Source organism: Haliotis rubra, unplaced genomic scaffold, assembly GCF_003918875.1.
Source record: "Haliotis rubra isolate DU_JTF1 unplaced genomic scaffold, ASM391887v1 Scf209, whole genome shotgun sequence".
NCBI lineage: Eukaryota > Metazoa > Mollusca > Gastropoda > Lepetellida > Haliotidae > Haliotis > Haliotis rubra.
Window position 1 is genome coordinate 60,643 of NW_025766103.1, and position 13,936 is coordinate 74,578.

The 13,936-nt window shown below is 42.6% G+C and overlaps 1 protein-coding gene and 1 long non-coding RNA gene across 2 annotated transcripts; both read left to right on the forward strand.

The window, feature by feature from the left end:
- The first annotated feature begins 4,531 nt into the window (after positions 1-4,531).
- Positions 4,532-7,427, forward strand: LOC124276401. The gene is made up of 4 exons (XM_046712043.1): positions 4,532-4,711; positions 5,521-5,632; positions 6,256-6,365; positions 7,334-7,427. Exons 1-4 carry the CDS (start codon positions 4,675-4,677, stop codon positions 7,384-7,386), a joined length of 312 nt encoding a protein of 103 aa, XP_046567999.1. The 5' UTR covers positions 4,532-4,674; the 3' UTR covers positions 7,387-7,427.
- Positions 7,428-8,742: 1,315 nt separating this feature from the next.
- On the forward strand, positions 8,743-13,517 carry LOC124276402. Its single transcript, XR_006898536.1, has 4 exons — positions 8,743-8,827; positions 9,812-9,924; positions 11,376-11,486; positions 13,427-13,517. It is a non-coding gene; the product is annotated as an uncharacterized LOC124276402 (long non-coding RNA).
- Positions 13,518-13,936: the final 419 nt, after the last annotated feature.

The window sequence follows — 13,936 nt, forward strand, 5'->3', positions numbered from 1 at the left end:
AAATTAAACGGCTATTGAAACGCATAGCATGCCAAGGATCCACGTCTGCACAACGTCATGAGGCCATTGGGATGGTCCGTGGGGAATGTCTCAACGACAAGTGGCTGCACATTTCCACTGCCACCGGAATACCATTTCTGCACTGGTGAGACGCTACCAGAACACAAATGACGTCATCGATCGGCCACGTTCTGGACGTCCACGTGTAACAACGCCAAGACAGGACATATGGATAAGGGTGACCCATTTTCGCCACAGGTTTCAGACTGCAGTGATGACTGCCCGAACCATCCCAGGACTTCGCCGTATCCACCCCAACACAGTTCGACAACGTTTACGTCATCACGGGATCAGACCACGACGTCCCGCCATACGGCCTATTCTGACACAACGTCATCGACAAGCTCGCCGAATGTGGTGCCGAAATCATGTCCGCAGACCCTTGTTTTGTGGAGAAATGTTGTTTTACAGATTACTTCCAGGTTTAACATTTCCCATAGTGATGGACGTCAACGTGCCTTTAGACGCGTGGGAGAACGTTGTGCACAGGCCTGTGTCTTGGAGGAATCGCTTTGGCGGTGGTTCCGTGATGATTTGGGGTGGGATAACAGCACGCCAAAGAACTCCTTTGGTGATTGATCAGGGCAACTTAACTGGTGTGGGCTACAGGGGATCAGATTCTTCGACCTGTGGCAATTCCTTTTCTGCAACGTCATGACCCTGGGTTAACATTCCAACAGGACAATGCCCGCCCTCATACGGCAAGGGTTGCTATGGATTTCTTGCAACACCACAACGTTGACTTACTGCCTTGGCCTGCAAATTCACCGGATCTCTCCCCGATAGAGCATGTTTGGGACGAGATGGATCGACGTCTACGCCGTCTTCCTCATACGCCAGATAACGTCCTTGACCATGCAACAGAACTTGAGAGAATCTGGCGTGGCATCCCACAAACCTTCCTTGCACGTTTGATAGGCTCTATGCGTCGTCGATGCACTGCTGTTCTCATTGCCGATGGTGGACATACCCGTTGTTAAGCTTGTGACATGGTCGTTTGACCCCTGTCCCGCTTGTGGACTCGTGACGTCATTGTGATTGACTTTTCAATTGAAATTCTCCCGACTTGTTATGGTCTCATGATCCCTCCATTTAAGTTTATATGTACCTTTTGACATTGTTATCGTACTTATCAACTGGGATTCTATTTTGACAATGCACAGTTTCTTATTTGGCTAATATATAAGAAACAGATTGGCTAGGTCCATCGCTGTTTATATGTAAATCTTGTTGTGAAATACCCGTGGTAATACACCACTATGCATGTATGTTAGTTACACAGAGACAATATGGTGCACGTAACCTTGTCGGATTGGACGATATTTATATCCTGATATCCTGATGATATTGATATCCTGGTGTACAACACCAATTTGGTGCGGGCTGGTCGCATAGTCAGTAACGAACACAAACAACACAAGTAGTGCACACGGATAACACCTCAGTGAGACTACAGAGCACTGGATAACAGAGATGATAACATCGATTCTTCCTGCTGTTATCATTGCAGGTAAATCACAGAATATACGTGTCCATATAATTCCATCTATATATTACCATGTTTGTTTAATTATCAAATTTCAGTTTTAACAAATTCCCTGCTGGTTAAGTTCGATAGAAGATTTCTCCCACAACGAAACGTTAATGGACTTTGCTACACTGTAATTTCGAACTAATATCCTTCCATGAATGATATCACTAATATCCTTCAATAACGTATTGCAGGATATTCCTGCCTGATATTAACATTAATCATCATGTCCTGGGGGTATTTTGAATATATGCTATGCACATTGAAAGTATGAATAAGGCCTTCGCAGTATAAGCAATCTGAACACAAATTTCAGTGATTTGCTTCCGTCTCCGCCCTTTAACTCATGTATTTCGTAACTTTCCTCTGACGACCTTGTCGTGTCCTTGCCCTCACGAAAGTTTTAACCAAGTTCATATCTCAATGTTTATCTTTCTCTTATTCCCGACTTTCTGTCTCCATTATGTGTTTAACCGTTCTTAGTCATGAGCCAAAGGTTATCAGTTCTGAGTCATACAGCTAAAGGGGCGGTGGGGTAGTCCAGTGGTTACGGCGTTCGCTCGTCACGCCGAAGACCCACATAGGTACAATGTGTGAAGCCCATTTCTGGTGTCCCCGCCATGATATTGCTGGAATATTGCTAAAAGCGGCGTAAAACTAAACCCCACTCACTCACTCCTCATACTGGTAATCGAAATACGGAATCTGCTGTAATTCTCTTAATGCTTTAGGGATGTATTTTCACCTTATAACATATGTCACAAGAGATGAATATCCTTTCAACCAACGTCGATTATATTATATGCTCGTAGAAACGAATCAGGAAAATTTTTCACCCACAGTGCAATACAAAGCACGACTAGAATCCCGAAAGAGTTAAGGAACACTTACACTTTCGTGTGTTCCCTTATTTGTTTCCATGAGTATAGTGCCACTACAATAACCATGTTAGCGAGTTTCACCAAAATGGTAATTAAAACATTATACTCGGACGTGCTGACCTTTTGACACAACACACTTCACTTGCAGGTCGCGTTTTCGTTTTCAGATTTATTGCTTCTGTTGAGACAGGCGCAAGTTATTCAAGTAAATAGATATTTAAATTAATGTTAAAAAGTACTATGTTTACCGGTATTGTGACAAAGTAAGACACTAGGAGTCATGTTCACTTCCCAACTCTGGTATACATTGTGCTGGAACCGTCTGCAAATGTAAATACCTAACAGATGCTTTTCCCTTCAATACCAAACTGGATGTCCTGTTAATATTAAATTTAAAAAGACATTTTGTTGAAAATACGAGAACAACCTCTTTTTTGAAAACAGGATTTTGAAACTGGATTCGTTTCATCCTATGTTCAATATGTGATTTCGGGAATACTTTATATTAAATTCATTTGCAATCAGTCGAATTTGGGGATAAAATTCAATTTAACCTATTTTTAACCAATCCACATAACTGGCTCGCTTCTGTTTAATCCCAACCAACTTCCCGTATCAATTTCGATTTATTCCTTGTTGGTTCTGAGAAATCTTATCAGTATCCTCTGATTCAAGCTCACGTTAAAATATATACTTTGTCTTCATGTTTGATGGTTAACAATCATTCTCTAATACCTAGTTCAGTACAGACATGATCCGTCGCAGATCGATGCTCATGTTGTTGATCACTGGATTGTCTGGTCCAGACTCGATTATTTACAGACCGCCGCCATATAGCTAGAATATTGCTGAGTGCGGCGTTAAACTCAACTGACTCATTCACTCCACATGATCCGTGTCAGGAAAACTAATAATATCGTCAACGCGTGGTGTACGCGTCAACTGGGGAATTAGCTCATAATTAAGATGAAGTGTGCGTTGATGAAGACGAAGAGCATAGTTGAGTTCAAACGTCTTTGAGTACATGACAAACAAATACACAAGACATACATAAGGTGAGCGGGGTACCTGCTCAACCCAGGAGCGTTTCCAACGAGCGGCATTATCCTGCTCGTGGTCGTCCCAACGCAGACAGTCGGAATACCGAACTCGTACTCTTTCACTGTCTACATGTGAGCATACTAAGTATATATACAGTTTTTGACAACAATGGTCAGGCGACGACTCATAAATGGACAGACAGAAAAAACAATAGTACTTCCTTGACCAGTTGATGTGATGGCAGACACTCTTTTGGACTCCCTTAATGTCGCTAATGTGGGAGACAGCTCATCTGACCGGAAGTGAGACGTTTGACTGACGCTGTGGCTGCAGCTCTGGTTGAAGAAGTTCCACCACCACCAAGGGGCAATGGGCATGGACACTGTGTTATGTTTGGATGTGTCAGACAGCATTGGGCTGGAAGGCCTAGAGGAAGTCAAACAGATTGCCAACAACTTTGAAGATGGAATTGAGGACACAGCTGCGCAGCACGGAGTAGAGGAGAATGTAGGTGTGGTATCATTGGGAGGAGGAGCCAAGGTTGTCCAGCAGCTCACCAACGACTACGGAGCTGTCAGAGATGCTATCATGTGTTGGTTAAGTCCCATTCGGGATTCGAACACAAACTGAAATACCGAATCATTTGACCACTTCTAAATAGCATTTTAGAAGTTGTTTAGCAATGGTGTTGTGTTAACGTACACTTGGCAGAAATGTACACAAAGTACGTGATCAAATGTACCATTTTTAGATCTTCACTTATGTGGAAGCCTTGGTGGCTGAGTGGGTTAGATCGCTGGCGGTGTTTGCTGGTGAATTTTGTGCCTCACTCTGATCTTTGGCTCCAAACCCAGATGGGACTCAAAACCAAAAGTACCTGAAATTATACTTTAGGAAGATGTAATCCCACAACATAACATTTGTTGAGGTGTAGATAGTATACATCATGTAATGTACAACCATTGGAAGAGCTGGGAGGAATATTTTAAATGATTTAAGTTCAAACAAAACAAAATACCGACATGTTATAGGGAAGTCAAGTATATGGTCTTGGCAAAGTGGCCCACTTGTTGCACACAGACAAAGTGCCTTCCAGTATCTGACAGCACCTGTTGTTTCCCAACACATTCTCTCTACACAGACTGAGTGTGTTGGATCAGAATGAACCTCCTCTTGAGTGGAATAGTACTTGCAGCCGGTAAGACCTATCCAATCTCGGTTATTTCGCTCCGTCATACTAAAAAGACGTTAACAGATGGTACAGTTACTCATTGTTGTACTGCCTGGTGCTCGCCATTGTGGGAGTGAGAAGAGGCCCTCACGGAAATAGTTTACTGTCAGAGTGGAGTGTCCACGTAAAGTTTGATGTCTCGGTCTGCTAGCTCTATAACACAGACATTGGTCCGGACAGGTATAAGCAGATGCACGCACGCATACGCACGCACGCTCGCACAGGCGCAAGCATATACGTGTTTTGCCGATCTCTATATAACTTCAATAATTTATGCCGCAACGTTAAACCAGCGTGAAAAGCCAGAAATGGGCCTCATGTGGGGATTCGAACCCGGATCTTCGGCGTGACGAGCGAACGTTTTACCACTAGGCTCCCCGCCGCCCCACCGGGTCAGAATTGATCTTCAGCAACCCATGCTTGTCGTAAGCGGCGACTAACGGGATCGGGTTGTCAGGCTCTCTGACTTGGTTGACACATGTCATCGTATCCCAGTTGCGTAGATCGATGCTCATGCTGTTAATCACTGCCTTGTCTGGTCTAGACAGGATTATTTACAAACCGCCGCCATTTAGCTGGAATATTGTTGAGTGCGGCGTTCAACTAAACTCACTCACTCACCTACCGCCCCTCCGCCGAGATAAGATAAGGTTACACATCCCCCACCTGGCTGGAAGGCTTCCTTCGAATCATATGCTGTAAATCGGTTACTGTTAAGATAATTTGTTAAGTAGCTATTAAGACAGCACTGAACTCAGTTGTCCGTTCTCCAACAGCTGCAGCTGTGGTCTGTGGATGGATCTGTACGGAGCGTTTTATCTCCCAGTGCACCATGCACGCCACGCGGGATTTCTATTATGCGGGCAAGAGCATGACCAAGTTATGTACGTGAGTAGATCATTCAGAATCCGTTCGCCAACTTTACTTAGCATAGATGAAGAATAATCATTTGATCACTATTGGCATGAAGATCGGTCATGCCAGTGGCAAAGGTAACATAAGGAGTTCTTACTTGGTTGCCCATGTACTTATTGTATTATCAATATTTAAATTATTTTGCTACCAGGTATTGTTATATGCATACAGCTTTTGCTTAATGTATCGTGGTGTGCTTATAATTTTGATATGACATACACTTGTAAACTCACTCACTCACCTAATAACCCACCAACCAATAACACTCACTCATTCACTGTATCCTACTATAGAGGTTGTTGCAGTTCCTAGACACCGCCTCACCTAACTCTACCATTCCTGCACACGCGCACATGCACACGCACACATGCACACGCAAAGTTGCATGCATGCAGGCAGGCACAATACCATATACACACGCACGCACGAACCCAACACACATACACAAACGCATCCACATACACACATACATACATACACATGCATGTACATCCATACGCACGTACGCACATACGCAAACATGCACACTCGCGTTAAAGTTCCTCTCTAATGCAATAATCCTCGACACGATTTCCCCTCTTCCCACTTCTCGCTAGTGCCGGAGAGACGTATCTGAAGTGTCTCAACTCCGACGTCAGTTGCAGCTCCTCCCACTACTACTTCGACGCCATCAGAATCCTCAACAGCAGGGTCACCATCGATGACTGTAAGTTGACCTATTTCTGTGGATGGGGCGGTAACTTTAATAGCTGTATATACCAATACGTCGTTGTGTCAAGTGTATGTACTTGTACGTCATTGCTCCTTATTGTGGACGAGTACGTCATGCGCCCACCTCACTTAAAAACTGCTTTATATCATCATCCAAATTAAACAGTACGTCTTGCGCCCACCTAACGTAAGAATACTTAAAGGCACCATATCATTTCATGTGTACGTCATAATGCTGTCCCTCCCAGTTTGATACACCGTATGTTATAACGTCAACCTCCTGCTACAATACTTCCTTACACCCCATCTGTTCACGGATACGTCATGATGCAACTCTGCTGAAAAGCTGCGTCATATCATCACTCCAGTGTCAGAATACGTCATAACGCCATCCCGGACTTCAGTACGTCATGACACATCGCAGCGTATGAATACACCATATCGCAACTTCGGCGTAAGACAACTCCTTAACAATGTTCCAGCCCAACTCACACGTGTGTCAGGGAGAGGTGGGGTAGCCCAGTGGTTAAAACGTTGGCTCGTCACGCCGAAGACCCGGGTTCGATTCCCCACATGGGTACAATGTGTGAAGCCCAATTCTGGCGTTCCCCGCCGTGATATTGCTGGAATATTGCTAAAAGCGGCGTAAAACTAAACTCACTCGCTCACCCGTTGTGTTAGTCCCACACGTATCCCCATGACAACCGTCACTAGTATGATGGCCTAACTTTGGTTGTTGGCGACCTACAGCCCATTTTAATAATGTACAGTTATGACGTGTCATAGCTTAAGGTTCGATACTAGTTTCCATACGCTAGCTGTTTTAATGTCCTTTGTCGACAGGTTTGCAGTCTGTAACTTTCTGTTCTATGAAATCATAACTTGTTTTGTCACTACTAAAACTCTTCAATAACTAACTCTCCATGACTCCAGCACAAAGATGAATTTTCTGTTTATTTTCAGGCCCTGGCCTTCTCAACCTGACCGTCAGTTATCCGCCATCTATAATTGGCTGACCACAATACATCAACTGTCTTAAACATAATTGTAATCATGAGGGGTTTGTTTTATTTCGAAGTGACTTCGTTAACGAGAGCAGTCGGCAATATGAGCTATACCATTGACTTCTGAAGTCAGCATGATCGGAATGTTCTAAAACAATATATCATATTTTCTACATGGCACATGCACACAGGGGCGGTGGGGTAGCCTAGTAGTTAAAGCGTCACGCCGAAGACCCGGGTTGATTCCCCACATGGTTACAATGTGTGAAGTCCATTTCAGGTGTCCCCGCCGTAATATTGCTAGGATATTGCTAAAGTCGGCGTAAAACAAACACTCACTCACTCACATACAGACACGTGGAGCCCTGATGGCTCAATCGTCTGAGGCTGCGCTATTCGTTGTGCAGGGTAGCATCCCATGGAGGCACCAGGAACCAACGATCGTGGGATCGACCACTGATTATCTTTCTAGTTTTGTCAGCTCCATATAACTGTTTTTGACCAAAGTGGTAAAGACCTGAGACCTGCATCATATCGGGTCTTTACACCATGGAATGACGAGAATACCGCTCAACGTCACCGCGTTTATAGGTGGAGGCTGATCAGCCGTTCCTAAAACTATAAAGTTCTCTTTACAGTATCTTTCTGAATTCTACTAAATCCAGTCCTACATATGACTCTGTTTACAGAGATTTCTAAAGGATATGGAAAAGGTTTTGTCTCTTCTATTTAATCCTCCTTATAGCGAACTCTACATTAAAATGTATGCATCACTTATTCCGATACTTGGATTAAGAAAATATTAACAATCTGATACGTCTATAGCTACACTTAGCTTCTCTCTTCTCCACTATGACAGTTTGTAAAACCAGAGGGTGACCTAATATTAAGTAAAGAAAGAAATGTGAAACTACTCATATTTATCAACATGAATATAATGACTTTAGAAACACAGATGTTGCTTACAAGTATATCTTAACAGATGGATCCAAGCATTGCGACGCAGTTGCTCGTACCGCTGTAATTGAACCCAGAGCAAGATTACCCTCGCTAAAGTGAAAAGGATATTATACAGATGTTCTGAGACTTATCGTTAAGAATTCTACATAGTTTTCAAAAGATATCCACGCCGTACATGTACTCTACCCTGACTAAGTTAGGAATCACATCACAATTGTTTTATCTCCGTCTTTGTTATATAGTCATCATAGATATAAATCATCTTGTCTGTTCTAGGGGTTTACATGGTTTAAGTTAAGACAAAACAAAATACCGACATGTTATAGGGAAGTCAAGTATATGGTCTTGGCAAAGTGACCCACTTGTTGCACCCAGACAAAGTGCCTTCCAGTATCTGACAGCACCTGTTGTTTCCCAACACATTCTATCTACATGGACTGAGTGTGTTGGATCAGAATGAACCTCCTCTTGAGTGGAATAGTGCTTGCAGCCGGTAAGACCTATCCAATATCGGTTATTTCGCTCCGTCATACTAACAAGACGTTAACAGATGGTACAGTTACTCATTGTTGTACGGCCTGGTGCTCGCCATTGTGGGAGTGGGAAGAGGCCCTCACGGAAACAGTTAACTGTCTGAGTGGAGTGTCTGCTTTAAGCTTGGTATATCGGTGTGCTAGTACTATAACACAGACATTGGTCCGGACAAGTACGGGCAGATGCAGGCACGCACGCACGCACGCACGCACGCACGCACGCACGCACGCTCGCACACTAGTGTTGGGATTTGGTTGAAATTTCACAATTGATGATTGCTTCGTTACCAACGAACAATCATCGAAAAAAATTGGTTATCGTCATTTTTCAGATTTTCCTATCCAGATTGTTATTGCAGATATGTATAACATAATGCAACTTGCTACTTTAAAGTGATGACTAATATATCATGAACATAAACTTCCTTGAGTCTTAGAGAAATATTCAGTCATGACTTTTCAGTTAGTGAAGTGGGTTTTCTAAGAATTAAACTAGTTTTCAGACCCTGACAACTTCGAAGATATGTTCCATCGTCAAGCGTTTCAAAGTCGTCTGTGTTCGATTATGAGAAAATGTGATCGATTGCTTGGTCGTTTGGTCACTTCGACCAATCTTCGATTATTTCAATTAATCGGAACACCACTAACGCACACACGCGCAAACACACGTGCACATCACTTTATTAGTTCAATACTCTATACCGTAACGTCAAACAAGCGGGAGAAGCCAGAAATCCTCATTGTACCCATGTGGGGATTCGAACCCAGGTCTTTAGCGTGACGAGCGAACGCTTTACCTACGAGGCTTCTCGCCATCTCGCCACCGAGATGTGATAAGGTAAAATATCCTCCACTTGGCTGGAAGGCTTCCTTCGATTCACATGCTGTAAATCGGTTATTGTTGAGATAATTGTTAAGTAGCTCAGTTGTCCGTTCTCCAACAGCTGCAGCTGTGGTCTATGGAGGGACCTGTTTCCAGAGTGATGTCTTCCAATGCACCATGCACGCCACGCGGGAGTTTCTATTATGCGGGCAAAAGCATGACCAAGTTATGTGCGTGAGTAGATCATTCTGAATCAGTGCATGATTGTAATTTCTTAACAATAAGTGCGTCAACTTTGTTTAGCATGGATGGAGATCATTTGGTCACTATTGACATGTATGATCGGCCATGCCAGTACCAAAGGTACATGTGCCATAAGACATCTGTGACATCTTCTATTGTCCATATTAAAATTATTTTGCTACCAGGTATTGGTAGGCGAATACAGCTTACGTCTTATTGTACCGTGCTGTGCTTATAATTACGATATGACATAAGAATGTTACACTCACTCACTCACTCACTCACCCACCCACGCGCTCACTCACTCACTTACTCACCCACCCACGCGCTCACTCACTCACTCACTCACTCAGCGAATACATACCCTCCCGTTCAACAGAATCTATTCCTGAGAATAATCCCTTTGGGACGGTCAATGACACAACAACATATGGTATGGATTTACAACTTCTTTAATATTTACAACACGACGTTTCTGGACTACTTCTTGCCCCTTCATCAGGTGAATGACAGACTCTGATAAAGCAGAATATATAGTGTGTACAGGAAGCCAGTGAGATGCTATTATTGGTTGAGATGTACAGAGATTAAGTGATGTGTTTAGATAGATGTTTATACAGTGGACGTACAGAATGTTTATACAGTGTATAGGATTGGATATACATGATAGGATGCTGGAAGCCACTTGTGAAAACAATGTTTAGGAAAACACTTATAATATATAAAAATACACACACATCAAAGCATGTACAGAGATTTAAGGGAACAAGGGAAACCATGTACATTGTAAACATAAATCTAATCCATACCATATGTTGTTGTGTTACATCCCAACTTCTAAATGCCCATCAAGCATCTGAACGGTCAATGAGTTAATCTAAAATGTGACTTAGCGTTTGACTATTTTGAACATTGAACTCAAAGCCGATCTGTACCATGCGTAAGGAGACCACGAACCTAGTCTCACACAGGTTTATTCGGGGTGGTTATCGTAATAACATCCTCATAGACATGATGGGAAACGGAGTACTCATCACTGTATCAGAAGCTGTTGCTGTTCCTCAACAACTCCTCCACTAAGTCTGCTATTCCTGACTTGTACGTGCAGTCGCACACACACGCGCACGCACGCACGCACACACAATAACAAATATACTCACATACGCACCAACGCATACGCAAACGAATCCGCATACATACACACGCATTTACTAACACGACCGCACACATATACATTCATACGCACGTATGCGATTTCCCCTTTTCTCAAACGCAAACATGCACACATGCATGCGTTAATGTACCTCTCTATGTAAGTGTAATAATCTTCAACGCGATTTCCCCTCTTCTTATACGCAAACATGCACACATGCGTTAATGTACCTCTCTGTGTAAGTGTGATAATCCTCAACGCGATTTCCCCTCTTCCCATTTCCCGCTAGTGCCGGAGAGACGTATCTTAAGTGTCTCAACTCCCTCGTCAGCTGCAGCTCCTCCCCACTACTACTTCGACGCCATCAGAATCCTCAACAGCAGGGTCACCATCGATGACTGTAAGTTGACCTATGTCTGTTGATGGAGCGGTAACTTTAATAGCTGTATATAACAATACGTCGTTGTGCCAATTGTACGTAATTGTACGTCATTGCTCCTCATTGTGGACGAGTACGTCATGCGCCCACCTCACTGTAAAACTGCTTCATATGATCATCCAAATTTAACAGTACGTCATGCGCCCACCTCACTGTAAAACTGCTTCATATATCATCCAAATTTAACAGTACGTCATGCGCCCACCCCACTTAAAAACTGCTTCATATCATCATCCAAATTTAACAGTACTTCATGACGCCAACCTTACGAAAGAATACTTCATGCCATCATATCATTTCATGAGTACGTCATAATGCTGTCCAAGTTGTAAACCTTCGTCACATCACAATCCCAAGTTGATACACTGTATGTCATGACGCAAACCTACAGTTAGAATACTAGTACTTCCTCACACCCCATCAGTTCACGGATGTATGTCATGACGCAAACCTACAGTTAGAATACTTCCTCACACCCCATCAGTTCACGGATGTACGTCATGACGCAAACCGGCAGAGTTTTACTCTACGCGCATACACTAGGCGCCAAAAGAAACGTTACCCTCCTACCTTTATGAATTACTGAAAAACTTACTGATATGTTAGAAGGTTTTAGTTTACAAGAAAGCTTAACAACACAGCTTAATGCAAATCACGAAAAACAATTCTCAAATGCATTCATATTTAGGTGAAATGCAGCTTTTTCAGAAGAGTTAAATTGTCCTATATTCGTCCATGCCGAAATAAACCAATAATAGTGATTTTGATGTCCAAAAGAAAGGTTGAAATAAAATTCTGCTTTGGGACAAAGATAAACCATTTAAAGTCACCATTTTTAAACTATTAAAACAAGAAACAACTGTTGTAGATTTTGTTTTAAATTGTAAAATAATCATTTCTATGATTTCAGTCTTTTAAAACATTTTCTGCTGATTTGCATTAGTGAAAACAAGTAAAACGTGTCTTTGATATTGTGAAAAAATGTTTAGGAACATCTAAAAATATCTTTGTTAACATTTTTGCTTGGAAAGTCACATTTTTCCATTTTCTGTTTACACATAGAAATATTAATCGGCAAATCGCAGCAATATTCAAGCAGTATTTACATCCATTTCACATGTAGAATGATTCTATAGGGTATAAATTAAAGAAAAAACTAGAAGACATGATCTGATACACAAGTACGAGAAATATGCCACGATTAACAGCTGAAGGGAGAGAAAGAGCCATTGGGATGGTGCAGATGGGGTCGACTTACAATGCTGTTGCCAACGCCCTCGGATGCCACCGTATCACGGTTCTAAGACTTATTCAGGGCTTCAGACAGACTGGGGTCACCGTAGACAGACCAAGAAGTCGTCCACGCATCACAACGCCAGCTGAAGATAGGTAGCTCCGTCATTAAGGAAGGAGGGTAACGTTTCTTTTGGCGTCCAGTACGCACAAATGTAGAGAATGGACGCAGAAAAAAAGTCACTGCGTGCAGAGGGACGCACAAAATATTCATTGTACCCACAACACATCTATGACTTTGCGAAGTGTTTGGTTGTTTCTTTCAGAGCAGTTACGTGCATCATTTCACCCATCCATTCACATGAATGATTTATTAAAGGCTCCAAAGAAAGTATCAAAATGTACAGTGTTCTACACGGTTACTTCACAGGACCCTTGTAATGCCTATAAGAACCCTTAAAACTAATAATTAGGGTCCCTGGGACCTCTGTGCATGTGAGTCGTGGTAACACCCTGCCACCCCATTGAAAAACTGCGTCTTTTCACCACCCCAGTGTTAGAATACGCCATATGGCCATCCCGTACTTGAGTACGTCACGACACATCTCACTCACTCACTCAGTCAGTCACGAAACCTTTACAAAGATGAATTTTCTGTTTATTTTCAGGCCCCGGCCTTCTCAACCTGACCGTCAGTTATCCGCCATCTATAATTGGCTGACCACAATACATCAACTGTCTTAAACAAATTTGTAATAATGAGGGGTTTGTTTTATTTCGAAGTGACTTCGTTAACGAGAGCAGTCGGCAATATGAGCTATACCATTGACATCTGAAGTCAGCATGATCGGAATGTTCTAAAACAATATATCATATTTTCTACATGGCATATGCACACAGGGGTGGTGGGGTAGCCTAGTGGTTAAAGCGTTCGTTCGTCACGCCGATGACCCAGGTTCGATTCCCCATTGTGTTTACAATTCTGTACTCACTCACTCACTCAACCAACCAACCAAAGCGGCGTTGAACCCAACTCACGCACTTAGTAACATAACGAAGAGACAATAGGGACATTAATCAGCTTGTTGAAGTTTGTAAATACATGTAACCTAAATAATGAGTGAGAACAAATATTGTTAAACCCAAAGCTATGATTGAGCTAAGAACAAGATTTGACT

What these genes read in the sequence shown, in the direction of transcription:
- LOC124276401 (XM_046712043.1), top strand. Translation starts at nt 4,675, where the DNA reads ATGAACCTCCTCTTGAGTGGAATAGTACTTGCAGCCG. An exon ending in TGGAATAGTACTTGCAGCCG is followed by an intron (nt 4,712 to 5,520) that starts GTAAGACCTATC and finishes GTTCTCCAACAG; the next exon opens with CTGCAGCTGTGGTCTGTGGA. An exon ending in AGCATGACCAAGTTATGTAC is followed by an intron (nt 5,633 to 6,255) that starts GTGAGTAGATCA and finishes ACTTCTCGCTAG; the next exon opens with TGCCGGAGAGACGTATCTGA.